The sequence below is a fragment of the Phaseolus vulgaris genome, chromosome 5, assembly GCF_051622355.1.
Source record: "Phaseolus vulgaris cultivar YP4 chromosome 5, ASM5162235v1, whole genome shotgun sequence".
NCBI lineage: Eukaryota > Viridiplantae > Streptophyta > Magnoliopsida > Fabales > Fabaceae > Phaseolus > Phaseolus vulgaris.
In genome coordinates, this window is record NC_143502.1 from 37,869,481 (window position 1) to 37,896,939 (window position 27,459).

The window sequence follows — 27,459 nt, forward strand, 5'->3', positions numbered from 1 at the left end:
CATATAATAAATATATGAAAGTTAACTTTTAGAAAATAATTATAAAAATTAATAAAATATGTCTTGTAAACACCATAAAAAAAGGATATTAATCTTGGTATATATTACAAGGTAGTTTATATATACCATTACAACTGTTTTTATTAATATTAGCAAGAACAATATTTTTAATATTATTATAAATTATGTGCATTCATATTTTTTAAATATATTATTATAAATTTATATTGTAATAGTTTAATTCATTATAAACTCATGCATATTCATATTATGTGTATCTGATGCATGATAGGAAAAAATATTTAGAAGCATAAAAAATGTGCCTTTAATGTATTAATATTGAAATAAAGTATTTACAAAAAAAAACTCAATGCAAAAGAGGAACAAGAGTGAAAGTGTGTACTTAATAAATGAAAATAAAAGAGTGAGAATGTGAGTTTGTCTCACAAAAAGAAATGAAAGGAGAAAAGAAAGTGGAGGTTGAACTAAATTATTTAAAAAACGTTGTAAGTAAAAATTTCAATGAAAAGGGAATTTATTAAATTGATAATTATTATTTTTTCAACAAATTATGAAAAAGTGCCTTTCTACCACAACTTGGGATGTAACTCTTATTTTTTGTTTTTCTAATTCATCAATTAAAGTGATATGAGTTTTTAATCTTGTCGTCTTGGTCCAATGATCTGAATTCATATACAATAAAAATTAATATTAAGTATAATCTAAATAAAATTATATAATAGAATATTAATAAAAAATATTTTTCCTAAAAGAAATTTAATAAGTAGTACAATAAAGAATAAATTTAAGTAGTTTTACAAATTTAAAATTATCTTTAAACAATTTTAATTTTATAAATTTGAAAAAATATAAATCTATAAAATCCTTAAATGATTAAAATTTTTTAATAATTTTATTTTGATTATATGATTCTAATTTTTAAAACACATATCTCAACTAAAACGTTGAAGATCCCATTGACTAGAAATAAAATATTTAATAATATATAAAAATATGCAAACCTCATCTTATAAATTTATTTTATAATCTTATTTTATAAAGATGAATTATATTTAAAGTTCAGTTTTACTATGATATGATAGTAGAGTTTTGTTGATACTACTCGACGCTATGACAATTTTAAATATCTCACATCTAATAGAAATAATGATTTTATAATATAAGTGAATGAATTAATTTAATGAGATTGAATTAAACTTAAAATTTATTTTTTAATAATTAATAAATAAAAAAATAAGAAATTAACATTTTAGGTGGAGAAATGTATCTCTAACTTCTACAAATTTCCCTGCCCTAAATCTAGGTCATGACATGACACATGTATTTTTCTTATACATTTTCTTCAATGAAATTATTGTAGTTTTGAAAGGAATAAACAAAAGAACTTGTCTTCTCTTTTAACAATTATAAAAGTGTCATCCACAAAATTATTGAGGGATACCTTTTTACTTTACATTACAACGTCACTTATGTGTCACGATTATATTAGCAAGCTTATGCAACCACAAAAATAAATAAATAAAAACTAACCAAATTATTTTCTATTTGAGTCCAAGATAGGGAATAAGAACAATTACTGATAGTTAAAATTATAAAAGTAGATTAAAATGATTAATGTACAATATTTCTAATAATATTCATACATGATATGTTATTAACTTAAAAAAATAAATGGAAATTGATATAATAAATAACAGTATTTTTATATTATTATCTGTATGATTTCATCTATTTTTTTTTACATGTCAAATGAGAAAAAACTCTTGAATAAAAGTGTGTGTTCTTTTTATCTCTTTTATCTTGTCCATGTTTCTTACCTTGTAAACTAAATCTAAAATTGGAAATTAATATGAACTGTGAATGTAATTGTCTTATTCTTAATGGATTAAATATATTTAAAATAATTACTCTAAAATTAATTATTATGTATAACAGTTATCGGATAGAGAGATAATATAATTTTTTTACGATATAGCAAATACATTATTCTAATATAATAATTTTATAGACCAATTTAATGTATTGATTTAATTTTGAAATTCAGTAATATTAAATTTGAAATACTCCAGCGACAACAAACTAAAGGAATTACATTAAAGCATGTAAATAAGGGTTAAGCCTAAGTACAGTTATAAAACTTGGATTACATTAGTGGTTTTGACTTGAGTTAAAAAAAATGAAAATTTAGGATTAATATTTTTTTAAGAATTTAATTAAAATGTATTATTATGTTTATAAACATTGGGATTCGATATTTTATATTAAGATGTATTAATTATAAGAAATGACAAGTTTTTCAGTTTATAATAATATTATTAATTTAAATATCATATTTACAACATTTTAATTAATGAATAATTTTTTTTAATAATACAAGAAAAATATTTTTTGGCTTAAAAATATTTGTTGGAGTACCTATAATTATTTTTTAAGCGATTATAATATAAAGTTTTAGTTAAATAATGAATGAAAAATATTTTTAGTTAAATAAAAATGTTTTTTTTTTAAATTATAAAGAAGAAAATGCATTAAAAAATCACATTAAAACGCAACGCATTAGGTAGTCTTGTCTTAGCCACCCCTACCCAATGAAAATTCACACAAAATAAGCGAAACGCTTATTTTTGTGTGAAAATTTACGAAACTAAAGATTGAGTTTTTCTCTACTCTTTTTCCCCATTCTGTCCTCAAATTTCCGATCAGTTCCGATTCTCACAGCTAGGGTTTGGAAATCCACCACCACACTTTCTCCCTATAACGTGCGATCGCGATGCAGCTCTAGGGTTCTTCCTTTATCCGCACTCGCTAATCTGAAGTCTCAATTATCGTACATGCCATCGGTGGTGACTGGAAGAAGATGTATAGCAATTTCAAGGAACAGGCGATAGAGTACGTGAAGCAGGCCGTGCAGGAAGACAATGCCGGAAACTACGCGAAAGCGTTCCCTCTCTACATGAACGCCTTGGAGTACTTCAAGACGCATCTCAAGTACGAAAAGAACCCTAAGATCAAGGAAGCCATCACGCAGAAATTCACCGAGTACCTGCGCCGGGCCGAAGAGATTCGGGCCGTCCTCGACGACGGCGGCCCAGGACCGGCTTCTAACGGGGACGCTGCCGTCGCTGCCAGGCCCAAGAGCAAGCCCAAAGATGGTGAAGGCGGCGGCGACGGGGAGGACCCCGAGCAAGCCAAGCTCAGGGCGGGGCTCAACTCGGCCATCGTGAGGGAGAAGCCTAACGTGAAGTGGAACGACGTCGCAGGGTTGGAGAGCGCCAAGCTCAGGGCGGGGCTCAACTCGGCCATCGTGAGGGAGAAGCCTAACGTGAAGTGGAACGACGTCGCAGGGTTGGAGAGCGCCAAGCAGGCCTTGCAGGAGGCTGTGATTTTGCCTGTGAAGTTCCCTCAGTTCTTTACTGGTGGGTTCACTTGGTTGTACGAATCCTGAGTTAGAATGAGTTGCTTTTTGTCTTGAGAAGTGTAAAGAGACTTTCTCGTGTAGAATTTAGTTGAATGTTTGGTGTGTTTCCTGTGTTTTTTTTTTTGCAGGGAAAAGACGACCCTGGAGAGCCTTTTTGTTGTATGGACCTCCTGGAACGGGAAAATCTTATTTAGCCAAGGCCGTTGCAACTGAAGCTGAGTCCACTTTTTTCAGGTGAACTTGTTGATTTTATGGTTTAAGTGAAGGATGGACTTTATAGAACTGAATAACCTTTAGGTCTGGTTTACCAGATTACATGGAAAACCATTGGAATGAATTCTTATTCGGATGTTAAAATATGCATGTGTCTCAATTTCCGCATTGCATACCCTTTTATAAGCATTAAGACTTGAATTCAAGATAGTTAAATTCGGGCATCATAAGCCATATTTTCCATGTCATGCTTCAAATTCATAAGTCATAACCCGTAAAGTAGTATACAACTTAATAATTCTAAAACACAAGTAAACAAACACATTATACGGCACAAAACACTTAAATACCAAAAAGCAAATAGTGATATTCTAATCCAAGACTGTATAATCTATCAAATGTGCTTGCTTTATAATCATAAGGATCTACTGTTTGATCCTCATCTTCAACTTCATCCACTTCGCCAACCTAATTCTCCATGTCGGATCACCAACTATATCTGCTCCAACTTGGTCTTAAGCCAAGTTGTCATTTCCATTTCATCTTGATTTGAAGCATTGAAATACATGGTGCTGTGGTCTAACGTTCAATTTCATCATCATTTTCTGCTCATCATTAGACCAAGCATTAGGACGTTCCAACTCTGGAGTTCTTCTAGCTTACTTCTTTTTACTCAATTTTAAATCAGCCATGATAAAAACATCAATTGTTGTCTTTTGCTTTAAGTGGATTTGTCTACCAAACTCTGCTAGGTAAGTCTAATTCTTAGAAAGTAGACTTAAGCCTATCTTAGCCTCATAAAATTGGTTTGTAAGATTTTGCATCCATTTATATACTCTAATTTGACTATATTTTTAGTTGATGTGAGATCTTCAACACATCTTCTGACGTCAAGGATTGAACATTTTAAGCGTGGAACTCGTTTTTTTATAAGTGGTTCCATAAAGCATGATAATGGATGACACAATAGTCCCAACAAACTTCGCTTGGATAGACTCTAATACTATATTAGAAAGAGAACATTAAGTCTAATTCAATCTCATAAAATTGGTCTGGGATGTTTGCACCTACTTATTATTATAATTTGACCATATCGTTAGTTGATGTGATATTTCTAACACTAATAAATACATCACAATTCATATTCCACATTTAAAAATATTACCATTTGTATTACGTTCTTGCCCCGAGGAGCTGCGTGTCATGCTTAATACGTGATTGGTAAATCTTTTGATCTCTAGATGGCCATCAATGTACTTCAAAAACACTATTCCTTTGGGAGCTGTTAACCAGAAATTTAAAACTGGCCTTCTCATCTTGTATGTCCGTCCATCAATGATTATTGTGCAACCACTTTCCAAACAGCTTTATGTTGTTCATGTCAGTTAACCAAAATGTTAAGATTTGCCCTTCTCTAACCAGTTCACAAATCAGTCATTATTTTGGAACCACTTGCTTTCCAACAATTTTATGTTCTTCAGTGGCCTCCACTGTAAACGTCATTTATTGTTTCAAATACTCTACTCCTCTAGTGTTATGACAGTGGTTTGAAACCTTTGCTTTGGTGCACAATGAATTAACATAATAGAGAATTCTTCACTTCTAGCCACATTGCACTGTGGCACTTTTGTAGGAAAACCTTCCAATGCTTGACATACATTCGTTCGTGTACCTTTCTTAAACCTGGTGTTGATTGTGTTTTCAGAGCCAAATGCCTTTTCTCATGAAAAGGTTTATGATTTCAACATTCTCAACGCCATCCACTTCATTGTTTTTTTTTTTCTCTTTTCAGCTCTGACAGACTCCTTTACCACCCTTGATGCTTTTTGAAACCAGTCACAACCCCCAATGACTCTGTTTTCACATATTTTGGAGCAACTTTGCAGGGTTCAACATTCTGAATTGTTTGAGCAAAGTGATGGTTAAACCTATCTATTACTGTAGTATATACTTTCCGACAGAATATGCATTGAAGTTTTGTAGTGCCTGCATACTTCCAAGTTTCATCCCACATCAGACCTGCCTTCATGAGCAATTCCAGTGAACAAATTTGCAAGACTAAAGCTAGTAGTGGAGCATCCTGCACCAGTATTACCACTAGCACTTTAGCTTTTTTCCAGCAGCAAAAGCCAAAAAAAGTGAAAAAAAACCCAAACCAGTACAGCAAATTGACGAAGAAGAACAGCAATGGCTAAGATGGAGGAAAAACGAAAACGGTTTAGATGAGGACAAAGAACGTCTGGATCAGATAGCAGAATAGTGAAAAAGAACAGCAATTAGTTTCCTAGGGTTCACGCACACATACAGGGAGAAGAAAACACCTAGAAAGTCACGGTAGTCTAAATTAGTGGGTCAGAAAAAATGAACCAGGTCAAAACTTTTTATCAAGTCAGTCATGCTTCATCATAAAATGGGTAAAATCCTTCAATTTTTGAGATTTAAATAACAATTTTACCTCCTTTACAATTTCATGTGCGAATATTGAATCAAACAGAGGCATTAAAATAATCCAAATTTAGTTGCCATGCTTGAATTCTTGGTTAAGCAATCTTTTAGGATGTTCTGGTTCTACAATAAATACAGTTGCATTTGTAATAATTAAAATGAAAAATAACCATAAAATCATAAAAACTGCAATATTCTTATATAGTCTTGTTTATTTTCCTCTTTCATTTTTGAATCTTATGTTTGCATAGGTTAATTAAAGGAAGTAAAATAAAAATTATTTACCATTTGATTTAACAATTAACTATTAAATTTCCAGAATCATGATAAATGGTGCAATGCTTTTTCCCATTTTTGTAGCCTTTAGAAGATGACACGAGGATGATTGCAATTTTTCTAATTCATCTTTCCATTTTCTCTATACTTTTTCTCGACAATAGTTCTATTCAGAATTTGAGATATGTTTGATATATAACATCTATTAAAAAATGGCCTTTTGAATTGTTGTGAATGTAGGTCCATATGTGGACATGTTCTTCTTGCAAGCTTTTTTAACTTTTGAATTCTTCATCAGTGTTTCTTCGTCAGACCTTGTTTCAAAGTGGATGGGTGAAAGTGAAAAGCTGGTTTCAAATCTTTTCGAAATGGCTCGAGAAAGTGCCCCTTCTATCATATTCATTGATGAAATAGATTCCCTATGTGGTCAGCGTGGGGAAGGCAATGAGAGCGAAGCCTCAAGACGAATTAAAACAGAGCTTCTGGTTCAGATGCAGGTATTAGTTTTAATAGTTTGTTGGTTTACTTATGAATTGCAATATTGCATATGCACAACAAGCTGACAAGTTGCCTAAGTCCTAGTTGTATAGCCATATATGTGGAACTGTTACTAATTTAGTTTCAAATCATGATGAATAAACGTAAGTGATTTGTTAAATTCTTTGATAAACCAATTTTTTGGTTTAATATAGACAAGCTAAACCAGTAATCCGTTTAAAACAATTCAGCTAAATTTTTCTTGTTTTTGCATGTGAGTAGGCTATATTAGTTGAATAGAAAGATTGAGCTAGTTCATATTGGCCCTGGCTACTTATTGGTTTTTGGGTCTTCAATCATGTTTGAGTATATAACTGTAACACTTGGAACTAGCTTTAATTGTATGTTTTCATTAAACCTATAATCAGCATGTTGTTTTCTCTGGTGTTTTTCTAATAATTACATTCACCTTAGATTTAAAGTTGTCCTCTGCAGTGTACTCAGCATGTCCCCTGTTCTTGTTTGATGAAATGTTTGCACTTCACAATAAAGTTGCATATTTTCAATTGTTCTCTATCTTATATCTACGTCTCATTAAAGAAATGCTAGGTTCAGTTCTGTTTTACACTGCTTCATTTTAAGTTGAACTCAGCAGTTACTACTTTGTTATCTGTATTTTATTCTCTCATTTTAATTCACTTTTTTGCTGTTAACATCAGTCATGTTTCCAACATTTTTGGTATTTGTTCTCTCTCTCCTTTTAGTTCTCTTTTATTTAATATAGTTTATCCACTTACATTGTAGGGTGTAGGACACAATGATCAGAAAGTTCTTGTTCTTGCAGCAACAAATACACCCTATGCCTTGGACCAGGTCAGACAGAAATGATATTTGTTTATACAATCCCATATAGAATTAATGCTATGCTGTTTTCACTGGTCCACTTGTAATTGCAGGCAATAAGGCGACGATTTGATAAGCGCATTTATATTCCACTACCAGATTTGAAGGCTCGTCAACACATGTTCAAGGCAAGTACAGTGTACTTTGATTGTTGAATGGCGGATTTTGTTGTGCTATGTAAATATATGGGTTTAACATGCTATTTTTTCGGGCTTAATAAATTGAGCAGGTGCATCTAGGAGATACTCCTCATAACTTGACTGAAAGTGATTTTGAATACTTGGCGAGCAGGACAGATGGGTTTTCTGGTTCAGATATCTCTGTCTGTGTAAGTTTGGCTTTTATGTGAAATCATGGTTTCATTATCTTATACTTGATGAATCTCAAGTAAAAAGTTTTTGAACTTCGTCTTCAGGTAAAAGATGTGTTATTTGAACCTGTTCGCAAAACCCAAGATGCGATGTTCTTCTTTAAAAATTCCGAGGGTATGTGGATCCCGTGTGGACCAAAGCAACAGGGTGCTGTACAAACCTCAATGCAGGATCTTGCTACAAAAGGACTTGCTTCTAAGGTATTTAATGTGTATATGTATAGTCTTTTATGGTAGTAGGACTGTTCCTAGTGTCTTCATTTTCTTGATGATAATTGGAGTTGAATTTGAGTTGTCTTTGGACGAGCTTGTTATATATCTAATTGAAGCTGGGAAATGCTTATTACTTTGAAACTTATTGCAGATCCTTCCACCTCCTATCACGAGGACAGATTTTGAGAAGGTACTCGCGAGACAAAGGCCTACAGTAAGCAAATCTGACCTTGATGTTCACGAGAGATTCACGAAGGAGTTTGGAGAGGAAGGTTAATACTGATGGAATTTCACTCTGAAGGGTCCACACTGGTTTATATTGCTATAATCTGTAATTTATTTAGCTGTTGGATCAAATGAAATGCATCTTTTTCATTTTGTTCTGGGGGATGCAAAGGCCCCTTTTGTATTTTGTACCGAGGTGGATTTATATGAAGGTCGATACTCATTTTACTTCTAAATTGTGTATAACAGAATTTGAAATGATTTGAAAAAATAACTTGTGTGATTCTTGGTTCTTATGTTTGTCTGCTTTGGATTTAGGATAGCCGTAGATTTTAGTGTTTTTTAGTTTCGAGACGGATCAGAAACTCAGCAAATATTTTTGCACTAAATTACTGCTGATGGGACATACGAGACTCTTAATTAAAGATGCCATGTCGATCAGGCCATTCGACTAAACATAAACTGTCTTGACTAATTTTAATGATAGAATGGTTTTTTATTCAATGGCTTGGTTACTCCTGATTCAGGCCATTCTCTGTATACTATTTTGATTACATTGTAAGTTCACATCACAGCTATTGCTTGATCTATTTCGAGGGGGCATGGGCAGTGCTAGGGCTTCTGGCTCTCTGGTGATGTTTTTGTTTTACAAAATTGGTCCTTTTGGGTTATATTATGTTGTTGATAGAGATTAAACAAGATCGCTTCAAACTGATAAATGGTTAGAAAGATTGAAGTGCATTGGGATCAGACTATTATGTTATAAACACATGCATTTACAACATTCGTTAAAAAAGAATGATATGATTTATTGTTAAGCATTTATTATTTATAATCGTTAGATGGCTTGTAGCATTTTGTTTATATTTAGCATATTTTTCGTATTAATTTAATATTGAACTATAAACACCTAGAAATAAATCTTGAAGAAGTTTTTAGCGATTATAAAATTTGAAGCATCTTTAAAAGTTAAATTCTATTATTAGTTCAGGAAGGAAAATGCACGCCTGCCCTCCTAAAATTTAGGATATCAAAGCAATCGTATTTTAAATTTTAATTTCAGTGACAATCAGAAATAGTTTTTCCCAGTTTTATTTTTCCAAACAAAATTGGTAATACAGATTTTGTGTGTGTGTGTCACTCTTCCAATTACTTAGCATGGAATAAAGAATTTCTCCATAATATATATTTTTTTGTTTTCATATTCTTAATAACTTTCCCCCCTTAATAAAATAATTAGCATATTTTTATTACATTTTTATTTTTTTGTCACAATAAATGTATATATAAATTAATTAAATATATAATTAATATTATTTTTAATTTAAAATAAAAGTTAAATAGTAAAATATTCAAAATTGTTAGAATTAAAAAGGTTAACCAGTAACTGCCGATTAAGGGTAATGGAATTATTGGCTGAAACTTTTTGTTGATCAATCCACTTTTCTTAGTTAAATAGTATCTATAATGGTCGATTCAACAGTGGAGAACCAATATTATCATACTCATTGCCATAATCTAGCTCAAAAGTATCCACAAATAGCAACGTGTGGATTTCAATTCCAATGACACTCTTTCCTTAAAGCTGCCATGACAAAATTTATGCCTTGGAGAGGCTTCATGGATTCTCTGGAAAACAAAGGTCTGATCCACTAAAGAATCTTCGAAACAAATAAAGCATTTTAGTCCAAACATCACCAGTAGTCCCCACATGAGCACAAACCATCTTTAAAGTGGTGAAATCGGTTTGAGTCTCTAACAACAATATATCTATGTTCAATGAGTGATACTAACTTAATAAAGCTGTGGCAATCTCCACAAACTCTAAGATTCTTCACAATCTGGAGGGGAATATCAGGAAGTGTAGCTATTAAGCCAAAGGCAATGGCAAGCCTTTCACTATGATGAGAAAGAATCGTTTCTTTTTGTTCTTCTTCAATATCATGAAACACATAATTTGTATCAGGCTGATAACCAGCATCCCTCAACCGAATATTTAACTCTGAAAGTTTTGAGTAAATATGGTCTGACAAAGGATGTGACAAATCACCGGCCAAGAATGAGTAAGTCTTGTTTTTCACCTCAATCCAACTGTACCCAGGTTCTTTTTTCACTTTTCTCTTATCCATTAGTTTTCTCACATTGACTTTCTCTTGCCAGTTTCCTGCCGCAGCATACATATTTGATAATAGAACATACGCAGCTGAGTCTTGTGGTTCGAGTGCAATAATTTTTTCAGCTGCGAGTTTCCCAAGCTCTATATTGTGGTGTACTCGAGAAGCTCCCAAAACAATGCGCCACACGGTTGCAGCTGGTGGAAATGGCATCCCATTTATGATATCCATGGCTTTTTCCATCATCCCTGCTCGGCTATATAGGTCAATCATGCAGGAGTAGTGCTCCATTGTTGGATTAACGTGATGATCATTGATCATTACATTGAAGTAGTTTTGACCCTTTTCCACTAAGCCAGCATGAGTGCAGGCAGAAATGACACCAATGAATGTTATAGCATCCACTTGCAATTTTTGTTTTTGCATCTCCTCAAATACCTCTAATGCTTTCTTCGCCTGGCCATGCTGGGCATATCCAGAGATCATTGAGTTCCAAGAAACCAAGTCCCTCTCCTTCTGCCTTTTGAAAACTTCACGTGCACTATCAATATTGCCTCTCTTTGCATACATGGTAACAAGAGAACTACTTACACACAGAGCATTATTCAATCTCAGTTTAATCGCATATGCATGGAATTGTTTTCCTTGCTCCACTGATGCTGTAGGAGCTGTACAAGCATTAATGATGCTACAAAAGGTAAATTCATTTGGTTTAATCCCCTCCCTTGTTAATTGGTGGAAGATTTTAGCAGCTTCTTCAGTTTCTCCTGCATGGGCATATCCTGCCAGCATTGCAGACCAAGCTATTAAGTCCTTGACTTCAATTAGTTCAAAAACTTTAACAGCATCATTAATTATTCCTATCTTAACATAAGCATCTAAAAGTGCAGTTCCCACCGAAGATGATTTCTCATAGTTAGTTTTGATGACTTCAGCATGTATTTCAGAAATGAAAGCAACATGTTGCACAGTAAGGATGGCAGAATAAGTGAAATGATTTGGTTTGACACCTTCACTCCTCATTTGAGAAAACAAATTCACAGCCTGATCAGTGCCCCCATTCTGCAAGTAACCACTGATCATCGCAGTCCATGAAACCACACTTTGAACCCCCTCCAACAAGGAGAATAAACTGAAGGCATCATCCATTTCCTTGCACTTAGTCAATGCTACCATGAGTGTTGTTAGGACGTTTTGGTGAGTGGAAAACCCACTCTTCAGAGTCTTACTGTGCAACACTCTTAACAACCCCAACTCTTTAAGGTTGGCACATGACTTAATAACAGATGCAAATGTGGCGCTTGTAGGCTTAGCCCCTGCAGATAGCATGTTGTTAAATATTTCAAAAGCTTCCAAATCTTGTCCATTTATCACATGTCCAGCAATCATACTATTCCAAGAAACTGAATCCTTGTTCTCCATGTTATAAAAAATAGCTCTAGCATCTCTTAACATCCCTGACTTTGAAAGCATACTAATTAGAGAGTTGCACACAAGTTTTTCTGCATCGAAACCAAGCTTTATAACCAAGGCATGAGTTTGCATTCCTACAGCAACCACGCTCAGCTTGGCCAAAGCTGGAATTATATTAGAAACAGTATAATAGTTAGGCCTGTATCCCTCAACTTGCATCTGACAAAACAATTCCCACACCTGATCATTGAACCCATTCAATGAATAACCTGTGAGCAAGGAATTCCAAGACACCACATTCCTGTCACCCATTTCATCAAAAACTCTCCTCCCATCTTTAACATTGCCAGTTTTCATGTACATATCAACAATACAGTTTCCTACGCTAACATGGTGCACAAATCCACACTTGACACACTGACAATGCACTTGTTCACCGACAGTCCCATCAGAGGAACCAGCACAATAATCTAAAACATAGCACATGCTTAACCTATCAGGGGATAAACCAGAACCGCAAAGGGAGACAAAGAGGTGGAGGGCTTTTTGAGATTGTTCATTGGGGAAGGAACGGAGAAACAACTGGTTATGTTGCTTGAGATCTCTAATGGGAGTTTGATCAAACAGCTGTTGTGCAATGGGAGGGTCAGTACCCGGTAAAAGGGTCTCTGAATTTATGGCAACAGTGTAGGATTGCAGAAGAAGGTTAGAGTGACAGTGAATTTGGTAACGTCTAAGTTTGAGAATTGGGTTGATTGAAGTGTTGGAGAGTGCCCTTAAAGTGGCATTCAGAGTCATGTTCTATTGGAAAATTATTACTCTAAAGATGGTGGCTTTTTAGAAGGGTTTTGTTTGTTTCATATTTTCAAGCAGTGTTAGAAGTGGGATGATGACTAAGACACCATGACAATGGCTATGGTTTCTGTTGTTGTTGGGTTACAGTGACATTGTTGTTGTTGTTGGGTTACATTGACATGTGAACTGATACTAAGATAAGCCCACGTGTGACTGTCATGTTCCCACGACTTTAAAATTTCAATTATTTTGTTTGATAATATTTAATCAAATATTTTTGAAGAGATAAATATGTTATATATTTAATTTGATAAATACAACAAAATTAATTATTTAATATAATAAAATAAAAATGTATAAAATATTAAATAAAGTTCTAAAATAACATGTTTCCATAGTTTGAATTTAAAAATATTAAAAAGTAACATAACCAATATCCAAAATAAGAATACAAACTCATAAATATATATAAATTAATCAGACTAGGTCAATTCAGTAAACAGATAATCAATTGAATATAAAATGGCTTGAGTGTGTTCCTTATAAATTTTGTGCTTGTTATAATAAATAAATAAATAATGTTTATAAAAATATTAACAATAAAATAATTAAATAAAATAATAAATAAATTTATCAATATTAAAAACAAAAATAATTAAAATAATGATATTTAATAATATTAATAAATAATAGTAATATAATTTTATACTATTTTCCTTTTGTTTCTCTCTCATAAAATATTTTCTACTTTCAATATATTCCAATCTCATCAAATGACTTTTATTCTATTAAGTTATTATCCTTATCTTATCTCTCCTTTTTGTTTATTCCCATCAAATGTACCCTTATACAAACTCTAAGTGGTCCTTTTTTTTTTCTTTAATTTATTCTCAACTTGGTTACTATAAAAAAGACATTTTCTTAAAAAAACAAATAAAATAAGTGCTATAAGCCAATGTAAGTCACGGGCCTCATGGTATATTATGGTCAATTTATTATAAACCATATTTTAATTTATGTATAAACTAAAAGTCTTATTTTCATGTATTTTGAAACTGAATTTAATTTTATATTTTTTTCTTTTAAATTTATTTTTGATTTATCTATAAAATAATTTTAATGTTTTTCTAGTAGATAAACTTATTTCAAAAAATTAAATATAATGTGTTTTAAATTGTATTTTAGATTATTCAATCTAATCCACTCAATATTCATATTCTATTGTTATACTTTGTTAACACTTAAATTAACATTAATTTTAAGTTTAATCAGTAATATTGTACATAGTATATTGATATTGATGTCAATTTTACTGTTATTAAATTTATATGCTATATTCACAAATCAGATTATTTTAACCAACAACCTTGTGTAATGTTTTATCAAATTTTAATTAGGTTAAATACTTACACAACTAGTAAGTATTAAACTAAAACCCCCACAGTGCAAAGAAACATCACATCATACACATTTATTTTGAAAAACAGGAAGTTGCACACAATTTCTGTGTATTTGTTTATCAGAAATAATTGTAGTATATTTTTCTTGCTTCTCACTGCTACTTACCAGTTAGAACCTGCACATTGAAGAAGGTTAGGGAATTTCAGGTCACACTCATAAAGTAAGTAATCCATTTAATTTCACCACTATAACTTTTTTTTTTTTTCAATCTCTGTTATGCTGTTGTTTCTTCTTTTTATTGTTGTCAACCTTAAAAAAATGTTTATTTTTCTTGTATTCGAATTTTAGCTAGATTTGACCGTTAAGGAGGAAGTTAATACTCGATCTTCTCCACCATCAACATCTTCACTTTTTAGGGTTTTTGCCCATTTACCCCCAAGCTTAGGCCCTTGTTGTCCTTTTAGCTTTTATTTATTTTCATATATTTGTTTAATTACAAAAGAAGATTCTTTCTTTTTTTTCATGGTTGTTCATCAATTTAGGTTTTTCATCCTTTGAGGAAAATTTCAAAAACCTTAAAGTTGGGTACATGTCAAATTTCTGCTTTTTTACTGTCTCGGTTTCACTGTGCTTTGGGGATTCAGAACCAGAAATTTGCGGGGTTTGAGCGTAGTGGGTGAAGTTCTTTTCTCATTCGCTGCCCCCAAATTCAAACATCCTTTTTCTATTGAATTTGCAGCAAGTAGAGTGGAACAAAGATCGTGTCTTTTGTGTGAAAGAAGAAAATTTATTTCTTGGAAAGGATGATAGCCGAGAAACCTAGTTGGGTTAGGCATGAAGGCATGCAAATTTTCTCCATTGATGTTCAACCAGGAGGGCTCAGGTTTGCTACTGGTGGTGGTGACCACAAGGTAAGGAATTTTACCATCTTCAAGGCTCAATTGTGGAAAATTTTGAAGTTTGGATATTCAGTTATATGGTATTCTGGGAAATTGTTCCCCATTTTGATTTTAAGATCTTTAAACTTGTCAATACTGCAATTTTTAAATATCAGATTTTTTTTGTAGTTCTAGGAATATTACTTAATATTACTTCTTTATATTTTTTATCAATCGAAATCATTGATAAAATTTTCTAATAAAGTATAGAAATTGTTAAATATTTTTCTTCATTCAATGTAACTGCACTTCGTGCTAATTTTCTCGGTTAACAGGGAAGAGAGTATCTTTTGTCTCATATTTGTAAGAATAGCTTCCTTATGAGTTTGTCGGATGTTTTTACACAACTTTGCTCTGGAAACCAAGTTTTGTAGGTGCTCTGTGGTGAACTATTTTTTCATATTAAAAAGTAGGAAATAGTTAAGATCTAACATTAATACGGTGCCTAGTGTCAGGTTCAGTTCAGTAAAGTATGATGTGTGTAGTAGTTGTGCTACAATTTGTTGATTTTCTTCACTTTTGTTTTCATAAGTTTCCTGTTTACCTTAGTTAGTAACAATCTCCCTTTATGTTAGAGAAAACTAGCTGTATACCACTTCTGACCTTCAGGGCAGGATTACAGTGGGCAGTCTTCTTCAACTTTACCTTCTTAATATGTTTTAAGCACCTGAATTAATTTTTATACAATTACATTCTCAACTATGTATTATGCAGGTTCGAATATGGAACATGAAGTCTGTTAGTACTGACATAGAAAATGATGCTTCTTCTCAAAGGCTTCTTGCAACCCTGCGGGATCACTTTGGATCTGTCAACTGTGTTAGGTGGGCAAAACATGGAAGGTTTGTTGCATCAGGGTCTGATGATCAGGTTATATTAATTCATGAGAGAAAGCCTGGTTCAGGAACCACTGAATTTGGCAGTGGAGAGCCCCCAGATATTGAAAACTGGAAAGTTGCAATGACTTTGAGAGGGCACACTGCAGATGTGGTAATGCTATTGCTTTTGTTTTTCAGTCTCATCCTTTGCAAAAAATAGTTCCTTGTTTCAACCATTTAATTCTATTCTGACATCTGCTCTCATAATTGAATGCACTAATTTATCATCTAAATGGATCCCTAGCTGCTTCTTCAAATGCTTTTACATTTCCTGTGATCATCATTAACTTGGGATCTATTTCTCCGTGCTTAAAGTAGGTGGATCTTAATTGGTCTCCTGATGATTCTGCATTAGCTAGTGGGAGTTTGGACAACACTATCCACGTATGGAATATGAGCAATGGCATTTGCACTGCTGTTCTAAGGGGCCACTCTAGTCTAGTTAAGGGGGTTGCCTGGGATCCTATTGGCTCTTTTATAGCAAGTCAATCTGATGATAAAACTGTAATTATTTGGCGAACTAGTGATTGGAGTCTTGCCCACAGGACAGATGGTCACTGGGCAAAATCAGTAAGTTTCTTATTTTGAAAACTTTTCTGATGGAATAAGCAACTCCTTTTCTTAATTATCATGTCTTCCTTTCAGCTTGGATCAACCTTTTTCAGGCGTCTTGGATGGTCACCTTGTGGTCATTTTATCACCACTACTCATGGTTTCCAGAAGCCAAGGCATTCTGCCCCAGTGCTAGAGAGAGGGGAATGGTCAGCAACGTTTGATTTTCTTGGACACAATGCTCCAATTATTGTGGTGAAGTTCAACCATTCTATGTTCAGAAGAAATTTGACCAATGCTCAGGAAACGAAATCTGTACCTGTTGGGTGGTCAAATGGCACTTCCAAGACGGGAAGCAAAGAACCACAGCCTTACAATGTTATTGCCATTGGAAGTCAGGATCGAACTATAACAGTTTGGACTACTGCAAGTCCTCGTCCTTTATTTGTGGCTAAGCATTTTTTTACTCAAAGTGTTGTGGATTTATCCTGGTATTTCTCTTCATCTCTAGCTGTGGTTGACGAGATATGTGAATGTTGTATTTTTAATTAATATTTATTTTGAATTGTTTTTTCTGTGAGTGACTCCTCTTTGTTGTTCTTTCTTTCCCTTTCCAAACAGGAGCCCTGATGGATATTCACTCTTTGCATGTTCCTTGGATGGATCCGTGGCTACATTTCATTTTGAGGTAAAGGAACTTGGTCAGAGATTAGGTGATGCTGAGCTAGATGAGTTGAAGAGAAGTCGTTATGGTGATGTGAAGGGTCGTAAAGCAAACTTAGCTGAAAGTCCAGCACAGTTACTATTAGAAGCTGCTTCTGCCAAGCAAACAACTAGCAAAAAAGTGGTGGTTTCTGATGTTCAGCAAAATCAAACTAAGGCAAAAGCTTATGCTGATGTGGGGGCTACTACAAAGAATGCTGAGCCTCAAAATGATGATGGTAAGAAGAGCGCAGGTCCAGTTGGCGATGCATCAAACAAAGTTACAACCTCTGGACGGATTTCTAGTCCTGTTAAGCAAAGAGAATATAGACGACCTGATGGCCGTAAAAGAATTATTCCTGAAGCAGTTGGAGTACCTGTTCAACAGGAAAACATTTCAGGTGCAGTTCAGCAATCACTTGATTTTCCTATAGTGTCTTCTGATCACAGAAAGGATACTGACCGAACTGTTTCCAATGATGATGGTGTAAGAGTAAGTACATTGGGAGGAGCACATGGAAGAAATACTGATTTAAAAGAGCGTACTGGGGTCACTTCTAAGACCACAATTTCTGAGAGCCTAGTTATTGAGAAAGTTCCAGCATCTGCTGGTGATGGAAGTGTCAATGTTGACCAGTTGGGCAATTTGACAACTTCCAGTTCTTCAGCTGCTTGTAGTGGTACCCTTTCCATTAGAGTATTTGACAAGAAAAGCGGAGAAGATTCTTCACCTATTCTTTTGGAAGCCCGGTCACGAGAACATGCTGTAAATGACGTTGTATGGCTGGGAAATACATCTATGATGAAAGAAACAGAAATTGTATGCTCAAAGGGGTCTCAGATACTTTGGTCTGATTGGATATCAGAAAAAGTCACTGTTTTAGCTGGCAATGGAAATTTTTGGGCAGTTGGCTGTGAAGATGGATGTCTGCTGGTATTTTTCTTTTCTGCATGTATATGCATGGTTTTTCAATACTAATTTTTTGTTAACATTTCTTCTATGTTGTGGGATGTGATTTATGACTGTATGTTGCGCTCTGGTAGTTGTACCCAAGATCCTTTATAATAATTTCTCTTAGTATTATTGAACTTCGTGTCTTAATAGTACCCTCATTTTTTAATGGTATTAAAATTTGTCTCTTCTATTCCTTTCAAAAGTTTTCATCACATGTTTTAAACCTTTTGGTATGTTGGTAGCATCTCTTATCATTGATCAAGTCCATTAAAGTTGCTAATGTGCGTGTTCCTCGCATGCATACCACTGACATAAACTTAAATATTTGGTTGTATGATTAATAATTTATTAGAAAACTTGCTTACACTTACAATATCCTATTATAATACAAGACATTGAGGTTGAAACCATAAACCAATTGAGTGAAGAAAGATATCTCTGTCAGCACTTTACTGTTTGTATCTCAAGTTGTGTTTTTCTGTCCCTTTATCTTTTGGTATTCGGATTTCAGAAAAAGTATTGTTGAGTTACTATTCTGGTAAGTGCTTAAGTACCGTGTGACTAGTACTAATTTGTATATGGTTCAAACTTTTTAAGGTTTGTAAAACTATGGGCATATTTAGCGGTTGTGCAGGTTGTAAATCTTATTCTGTAGAAATCTCTAATTTCTTTTTTTTTTCTTTTGCTTGCTTCCGAGAAGATTTACACAAAGGGTGGGAGACGAGCAATGCCTACCATGATGATGGGTTCTGCAGCGACATTTATAGACTGTGATGAATGCTGGACATTACTTCTGGTGACAAGGAACGGATCCCTGTACTTGTGGGATTTATTCAACCGAACCTGTCTTCTTCAACATTCATTGACTTCTCTAGTTTCTTCAAGTCCTAACTCATCTGCTAAAGATGCAGGTACCACTTACTATCTCCATTAATTTGATATTGGAGATGCTTGGTCTAGCAGTTTATTTGTTTTTTCCTTATACGAGGACAACTTGCCCTGGTTTTCCAATGATTTTTGTATTTTTTTCAGTGGCTTTATGTTGTCCTAAAATTTACCGTTTCTTTTCAGGAACCATTAAAGTTATATCTGTGAAATTATCAAAATCGGGTTCCCCTCTCGTAGTGTTGGCCACTCGTCATGCTTTCTTATTTGATATGAATGTCAAGTGTTGGCTGAGGGTTGCAGATGATTGCTTTCCTGCATCAAATTTTTCCAGCTCTTGGAGTTTGGGTTCAATTCAAAGCGGTGAGCTGGCAGCATTGCAGGTTGATCTTAGAAAATATTTGGCCCGGAAGCCAGGTTGGACTAGGTGTGTAGTGATCAGCATCTATTTTTAATTAGCCTGTACTTGGTCTTGGCCCTCGGTTTGAATTAAATGCTGTTGGATACCATATGAATATGAAAGTGAATTAAGGGGATACGAAACCTGGGATATATATTAGTATTTCTCCAGACTCTAATTTTCCTTGCTTCATTGTCAAATTATTATGTAGTTTGCTGATATCTGAAGAAATAGTTATTTATATATGCATGCTAAATATATAGAACAACAACCAAGCTTATCTCATTCATTTAGGTGATATACATGGATCAATCAATATGCTTGGACTCTGCAAAAACACCAAATTTCTTGTGAAACCATTTAGAGCTCTTTTTAGTTGTTTCTACTAATATTATTATATTCCTTTACCCCATGAGAGCGTTCATTTGATGAACATTTTCAATATTCAGGCCTCTTTGTTCTTTTCTCACATGGCCTATCTATCTTAGTCAAATTGTTGTCATCTTTTCTTTTATAGGTGTGACTTAAACTTTTTCTTGGATACATTTGTTCCACGTCATCTTATATAATATGCATGATCATGAAAGATACCAGTGAGGAATACTGTGGCAGCATCTTCACTGAAGAATTCCATCTGTCATATTCTACCCTGTCTTCAATGGACTGTTTTTCATTAACTAACTATTCTGATGTAGGGGTCTAACAGATCATTGCAACAAAGGATTTCAAAGCATAAATAAAATTGAAAAACCTTTAATTATTTCCTATATATATATATTTATAATCTTGTTCATAAGAATGGACTGTGTGCTTGTTATGAGTAGGCTTCTGTTCTCGTGTGTAATTTTAACCCCTTCCCCCTTTTTGTAAGAATTCTGATGCTTTGAAAGAACACTTTCTGATCATGATGACTACCATGATACAGAATTACTGATGATGGAGTACAAACACGTGCTCATTTGGAAACTCAATTGGCTTCTTCCTTGGCTTTGGGGTCCCCTAAAGAATATCGCCAATGCCTATTGGCATACGTACGCTTTCTTGCAAGGTGCTATTCTTCTCTCTTTTCGTTGAGATATCCTTCAAATACAAGTTTAGCACTTCATTGACCTTACATAAAACATGCAAATGCTTATATACACTTTTAGTTTTTTAAATTTTATGAAAGTGTAGTACATATTCTTCTTCTAAAGATCTTTTGTGGGTGCTTTTGCTGAATTCTTTAATTGGTATGATAACTATCCTTAAGATGAACGAAATGCAACTCTAAATGTCTTCAAGGTTTTTTTTATTAGGAGGATGGCATTTATATTATATATGCAGGAAAATGTAGCCTTAAATCTTAATTTAAATACTTGTGATTATATATATGCATATATATTCTGTTGTCTTTTTGATTTTGGACAATTTCAGACTAAATTATAAATTATTGCAGAGAAGCAGATGAATCTCGATTACGAGAAGTCTGTGAGAGTTTCCTTGGACCTCCAACAGGGATGTTTGAGGAAACATCTTCGGATTCAAAGAACTTAGCATGGGATCCTTTTGTGCTTGTAAGCTTTTCTCTATCTACATGTCTGTTTTGCTTGAACCCAGTTGCTATTGCTAATTAATAAAAGTGAGACAAGGTGGGAATGGTAAAACAGTACAGAAGTTAACATGAAAAGTGTCTTGTATATATTACTGAAAGGGCCTGTTTTTCTAGAAGAGCTTTTGAATTAAGTGGTTTAAAGATTGTGTAACAATGCATGGAAGAGATTTTGTTGGCTTGTCACAATACTTTATTTTTACCTTAAAATATGTCAAACCCAAACAAGTAATGGTGGAACATCTATTGACCAACACAGCTTTTATCATTGTCAAACCAAATGATTATATTACTTGATCTTCTCAGTTTCTCAAATGTTCCAGCTGAATCTTTGCAGGGAATGAGGAAACACAAGCTCCTTAGGGAAGACATTCTCCCATCCATGGCATCAAACAGAAAAGTCCAAAGATTGCTAAATGAATTCATGGATCTTTTATCTGAATACGATATCACTGATGCTAATCAAGAGCAAACAAACCGCACAGTGCTGCCGAGTTCATCTTCACCAGCAACCAATCCAGTTGAAGGCAGTTCTCTAGCAACACTTCAGGAGCACACTGCTCCACCAAAATTAGATCATAACACCCAACTGGAAAAGGAGCAAGCAGGTTTCCCTCCAGCACTCACAAATGAAGGCAGTGCAGACACCCCTATGACAGATCAAGCTCACCAGGATGCACAAGGGAAGTGCTAAACTTGTGCATATAGGAGGCAATATTAAGGGTAGAAGTGTTTCAACAAGGGATGTTTTTAGTGGCATGGATGAAGCCAATTTCACGTTTTACTTTCATGATGCGTGTACCCTCCTCCATAGAAAACATTGCGGATAGCTCTCCTTAAAAGTTTATCTCACTAACACACACTTACAAAGGTATCATGAGTTGTATGTTATATTTGTAGCTTCTCCCATCAACTTGGAGCTTGCTTCTTTGTATAATGTCTCAATTAAAGGAAATTAGGGTTTCTTTCATTTTGTTTTGTGAGTTATTGAAACAAGGGTCTTTTCTTTATTGAACTCCAACAATATTAGTTCACATACTCTTTGCTGCAGAAAGATGAATCCCAGCTTAAAAATCTTCATTTTGATGACTTAATCCGAAATTTACCAAGGAATTTCTTTTACATAGTGAAATGTTTCATTCAGAACAAAAGCTTTTCTTTTCTTTGAAAGCGAAGTAGGTTGAGTTGGTGATGCTGAAGAAATATGCACAAACTTGGGAATTTCTTACCTTAGTACTTAAAATACTAAAATTATCCTGTGTATTCTATTGATGTTATACTACTATAAAATTATTAAATAATTAAATAAAAACAAATTTTAAATACTAAAAATAATTAGTTATTATATTTATTAAATTAGTTTTTATTATTGATAAATAGTTTTTAAATTAATATCTAATTAGTTATTACAATTTTAACTACTAATTATTTAGATTCTAAATTTGATTGTCAAAATCTTGGTAGTTAATTAGATACCAATTTAATTTTTTTTATTAATAATAAAAACTAAATTAAAAGTTAATAGTTTTTTTAATTTTTAAAATAATATTTAATTTAGTCAATATAACAACTAATTATTTATTTTTATTTAATCATTTTCTTATAGTTTTATTTTTAATTTGGAACTGATATCTGAATTTGATTTTTTAATTTCTGAGTCACATCTACCATACTCAATTTTAGGGTTTTCTTTCCCATGTTGTCATCCATGCTCACCTTTCCAAAAATGTAGTAGACCACATGTGATGGAGGAGTGTTACATGATTATTACAATATATAGTAAAATAATCCATACATTAATTGAATTGAATGGGATGTAAGTTCAAGAAAAGTCAAATAATTCTTAATTATTTTTATGTTCTTTGTCTCTATTATTTTCTTTTGTTGCCGTGCTTTACTTTGTTGGTATTAAAAGACTCTCAAAATCTTATCTTCAAATTTATTATTTAATAATTCAAGAAATATTTTTTGAAAATAATTGTTACAAAAAAATCTTTTTAACCAATTCACCTCTTCATTACATTTAGTCTTTATTCGTACGAAATCTTCAATTGAGTTACTTATATTCCACAGATTATTTTACTTTTTCTTCTCAATCTTTTTAATAAAAATAAAAAATCAATTTAAAAAATTATACTTATGTAAAGACAAAATTAAGAATATATATATATATATATATATATATATATATATAATTTAACGATTAATTTATTTTAAGAGTTAAAAATGACAGTTAATTAATATATGAAGACAAATTTTTAATAATTTTTACTTATAAAACTAGATTAAAGTTTTTATAATACTTAATATCTAAATTAAATGTATACTTAACTCGTATTTATTGTACTTATGTCAATCTCAATGTTTCAATCTCAAATCTATTAAAATAATATTATTAGATTCTAAAACACGTGAAACTTAATTAACATATTAACATATATACAAAAAAAATTTATGAAAATAATACATATTTGTTAATTATTAAAGACTAATAAAGAAGTTACTGTACCTGTATGAATATCGGGGACTGAGTAATGTTTATCCACGTCGATACAAGGTGTCTGCTCCACTCTCAATTGTCCTGTCCTTCGAGTTTCCTTCTTCCTTGCGTGCCTCGGTCGGCCGGCGGGGGTACCTGCGATTGCGCTTCGACGCTCAAGTCAGTAATCTCTCTCCGTGGGAGTCCTTTCGAGAATGAATAACATACCTTTTTCTCTTTCTTTTCCTTCTTTTGTACGTTCCCCTTGGGCTTGGGCCCTCTGGGTCGTTAGTGGTTCGCCACGTGTTTTTTGGTTTTTGGGTCGTGTTAGGTGGTTTCCTGGGATCTTGGGATGTTTCCGAAAATCTGGGGAGTGCTCACGTGCGTTTGTTGTTCAGTGGGAATTAACCGTTTGTCCCATGCGTGACCACGTTAGTTAGATAATTTTAATCTGAACCATGCGGTCGTCCGGTCCCGACCGGTACAGTTACATTAGCACATATTATAAAGTAAATTGATCTGTAAAGCATAATATATGGTAAACATTTAGGTGTAGTACTTAACAAATAGAGAAATAAAATAAAAATAGATTGATAGAGCTAGTGGATGAAAGCATCTAAAGGTATCATTGCTGATGTCTCAGAAAGAAATTAATTTTGTTCAGGCACTAGCTAATAGTTGTGGTCCTCTTCTTCCTTTTTCTCTTTCATTTTTTTTGTCTTTTTCCTTGTTGCTTTGTTAAATCATATGCATGCACTTTGATTTCCCAGTGAGATATTCAAAGCCTGCATCAATATGACAAAGATGGAAGGCATTTAACATGTATGTGCTGGCTCCATTCCCAGAGTTATGATGAATCATTTTCCTAATCCACCTTGCTCAATCAAAAGGGTATGCATGTTCTTCCTTAAAGAGGCAAACCACATGCTTCTCACCTCTCAGAGAGACAATTTCTATGGGTGATCTCATAATTTATAAATTAAAAAAAGTAAGTTTTATATGATATTAAGAAGTAAATTTTAAATTTAGTTTAATTTTATAAAATCGACTTATAAAATAAAATTTAGTATATTTTTTTATATATAATATAATCGATGTGGATTTTTTTTTATCGATAATAAAAAATAAATAAATGAGTCATTTTATAAGTGGTTCAACCCTTATACATAATGACAACCTTAATCACACCTAGTAGACATACTCTTATGTATGGCTGTACAAAACACTCCTAACTTAATCCAAAGAAAGTCATTTTAATACATACTAAGTAAATATCTCATAAGATCATTTTAATACAAACCATTGGATCTATGCACCAATCAGAAAATAATAAAAAAATCGCAGACTGTGACTTGAATGAAACCAAGATCAAGTCTTTAGTCGGACCAATACGAAATCCTATGTACCCTTCAGCATCAAACAGTTTTTAATGTTTATTAACATTGAATTCCTTACTATTTATTTAACTGCTATAGTACTACAGTGTTGGACGGTTAGTAAACTAACTAAACGGTTGTCGATCTTTTGACAAAAGTAATGCCAATTTATTTTAGAGAAAAAAAAAAGTTAGACTTTAAATCATTTCAAAATAGCTATTATCTCATATTTACAGAGATTTTGTACTTTTAAATTCTAATTATATTGAAAACTAATTTCTACAAACCAAACAAAGTGGAAGTTCTCATTTTTTATTTTTTTCTCTCTCTCCCTCCTTTGAGCATGTTGCAGAGGGCATTATCATCTGAGGACCAGAAAGTATAAATGGTGAGATAAGATACACAAGTCAAGAAGAAAATGGGCTTAGGAAAGAATTAATTCTGGAAAATTAATTGTTTATGGGTGGTTGTGGTCCACAAGAAGATGCAAATATGTAAGTTGAGTTCTATAATATATGGTTATAAACCAATCCTTTTAATATCCCATAATGGCCTATGCAATGTATTCAAAGCATTTTAATTTGTGCCTTTCCCAACTAAGGGTCCTTTACATTTACTTCCATTTTTATTTTCTATTTTTTTTTACATAAAATTATCATTTTGTTTTGCAAAATATGTGTATAAATCATTAATAAAGATTTTTTTTATCTCTGAGTATGAAATCTTTGAAAACAAGAAACAAATTTAAAGTAAGGCCATATATAGTTTTATAAACTAAAAGTGAAAACAAAGAATGGAAAAATAAGTAAATGGTCAAGTTTCGTTAATAGATTTATATATTACTTTTCAGAGTGTATTAAATAAGTCTAAAAGCTAATTTTTTAGAAATTAATTTATGAAAAAAATATATTTTCAGAGAAAAAAAAATACTGAAAATGATATATATATATATATATATATATATATATATATATATAAAGTTGGAAAAGATTGATCTATTTAAATAATTTTTTATTATTATTATTATATTATATTATATTAAATTTCACTACAAGAAAATCATAGTAACTAAATTAGAGATCATTCTAGAAATAAAAAAAAATTGATTTTTAAATTAGTTTATATTATTGTTAAATAGTTTATAATTTTGTATGTAATTAGCAACAAAGGTTTTAACTACCAATTATTTAGTTTCTAAATTTGGTAGCAAAAACATCGTTAATTAAATACCAATTTAGAAACTAGTTAACAATAATAGAAACTAATTTAGAAACCAATTTTTTTTTAGTTTGTAAAATGGTCTCTAATTCAGTTACTATTGTAACTAATTATTTTTTATCTAAAAATTGGTTTCTATTTTTTTTCTTCTATTGTAGTGTTTCATAATGCAAGAAAATCGTATAACTAATTTTGTTGGTAAGTATAAAGTATATAGATCTACATAAATAAAGTTAGTAAGGTTTTCACGATTTTATGTTATATTGATAAGGCTTATTGCAAGATAAGCTTAAAATTATATTTTATATCATTTAAGTAAATTTGACTCAACTTTAAAAGTAACTTATTTATCTGAATACAAAAAAATTGATAAGCAATTCACATTTATTAACCAAGTTTTTTTTATATCATATACCTTAGTCACTAATATGATAATTTAATACCATTCGAATTTGTTGGTATTTATTAATAAATTAGATAATTTATAGTTAATAACGTACGAGTAATTAAAGATGGGTCCACTTTGTTAGGCTCATCTACTCCTGTATTTTGCCTATAAAAAACATGTTAGGGTGATGTGTTTTGTGGGACTATTTGACTTGTTTCACTTAAGTGCAATCATGTTATTAAGTTGTACAAATGAAAATAACTTCAGTAGGTGTAACACCCCAATCCTTACCTAATATATATATATATATATATATATATATATATATATATATTTTTTTTTTTTTTTTATTTTCTTTTGAAAATATAAATAAATTAATTTTCTCTTTATAAGAATTTACGTACATAATTAAAATTATAAATCAAAATATGTAATATAGCTTATCCTTCTGTAAAAGCTCGTTGTTGTATGAATTTTTCCTCCAATCACCATATTTACTTCTTTGAAAAAACACTATCATGACATTCAAATCATACCACAAAGTAAAGCATAAACTAATATTTTTAAAATTTCATCCATCAATATATATATATATATATATATATATATATTCAATTTGTGATAAATTAACTATACACACCACACATTGATTCATATGATAAAGAATATATACAAAGTACAACGTCTTCGAGAAGATATGTATTGAGTATATTCTATCAGAGATGCATACCTAACCTACAACAAGTCTCTTAAGTTCATGATTTTGGTCTTGATCGATTAGGAAAAGTTTAAAGTATATTCATATCTAAACCTCAA

At 32.3% G+C, this 27,459-nt stretch overlaps 3 protein-coding genes across 4 annotated transcripts; 2 read left to right on the plus strand and 1 right to left on the minus strand.

The window, feature by feature from the left end:
- Positions 1–2,617: 2,617 nt before the first annotated feature.
- Positions 2,618–8,855, plus strand: LOC137835640 (protein SUPPRESSOR OF K(+) TRANSPORT GROWTH DEFECT 1). The gene is made up of 8 exons (XM_068644236.2): positions 2,618–3,437; positions 3,568–3,673; positions 6,672–6,870; positions 7,655–7,723; positions 7,807–7,881; positions 7,983–8,081; positions 8,169–8,324; positions 8,488–8,855. The coding sequence occupies exons 1-8, from the start codon at positions 2,879–2,881 to the stop codon at positions 8,611–8,613; spliced, it is 1,389 nt and encodes a 462-aa protein (XP_068500337.2). The 5' UTR covers positions 2,618–2,878; the 3' UTR covers positions 8,614–8,855.
- Positions 8,856–10,226: 1,371 nt separating this feature from the next.
- Positions 10,227–13,048, minus strand: LOC137835641 (Tetratricopeptide repeat (TPR)-like superfamily protein). Its single transcript, XM_068644238.2, has one exon. The coding sequence runs from the start codon at positions 12,884–12,886 to the stop codon at positions 10,256–10,258; it is 2,631 nt and encodes an 876-aa protein (XP_068500339.2). The 5' UTR covers positions 12,887–13,048; the 3' UTR covers positions 10,227–10,255.
- Positions 13,049–14,309: 1,261 nt separating this feature from the next.
- HIRA (histone chaperone HIRA-like protein) lies at positions 14,310–22,152 on the plus strand. Of its 2 annotated transcripts, XM_068644240.2 has the most exons (11): positions 14,310–14,504; positions 15,024–15,195; positions 15,937–16,212; positions 16,419–16,670; positions 16,746–17,143; positions 17,274–18,288; positions 19,010–19,220; positions 19,381–19,621; positions 20,520–20,642; positions 21,030–21,147; positions 21,520–22,152. In XM_068644240.2, exons 2-11 carry the CDS (start codon positions 15,088–15,090, stop codon positions 21,874–21,876), a joined length of 3,099 nt encoding a protein of 1,032 aa, XP_068500341.2. In that variant the 5' UTR covers positions 14,310–14,504; positions 15,024–15,087; the 3' UTR covers positions 21,877–22,152. The 2 variants fall into 2 exon arrangements, with proteins under 2 accessions (XP_068500341.2, XP_068500340.2); XM_068644239.2 differs by lacking the exon at positions 14,310–14,504 and having other exon boundaries at positions 14,529–15,195.
- Positions 22,153–27,459: the final 5,307 nt, after the last annotated feature.

Coding starts and splice junctions, on each gene's coding strand:
- LOC137835640 (XM_068644236.2), top strand. CDS start 2,879: ATGTATAGCAATTTCAAGGAACAGGCGATAGAGTACGTGAAGCAGGCC. Junction 3,674..6,671: donor GCTGAGTCCACTTTTTTCAG/GTGAACTTGTTG, acceptor ATTCTTCATCAG/TGTTTCTTCGTCAGACCTTG. Junction 6,871..7,654: donor AGCTTCTGGTTCAGATGCAG/GTATTAGTTTTA, acceptor CTTACATTGTAG/GGTGTAGGACACAATGATCA.
- LOC137835641 (XM_068644238.2), bottom strand. CDS start 12,886: ATGACTCTGAATGCCACTTTAAGGGCACTCTCCAACACTTCAATCAAC.
- HIRA (XM_068644240.2), top strand. CDS start 15,088: ATGATAGCCGAGAAACCTAGTTGGGTTAGGCATGAAGGCATGCAAATT. Junction 16,671..16,745: donor ATGGTCACTGGGCAAAATCA/GTAAGTTTCTTA, acceptor TCTTCCTTTCAG/CTTGGATCAACCTTTTTCAG. Junction 18,289..19,009: donor GTGAAGATGGATGTCTGCTG/GTATTTTTCTTT, acceptor GCTTCCGAGAAG/ATTTACACAAAGGGTGGGAG.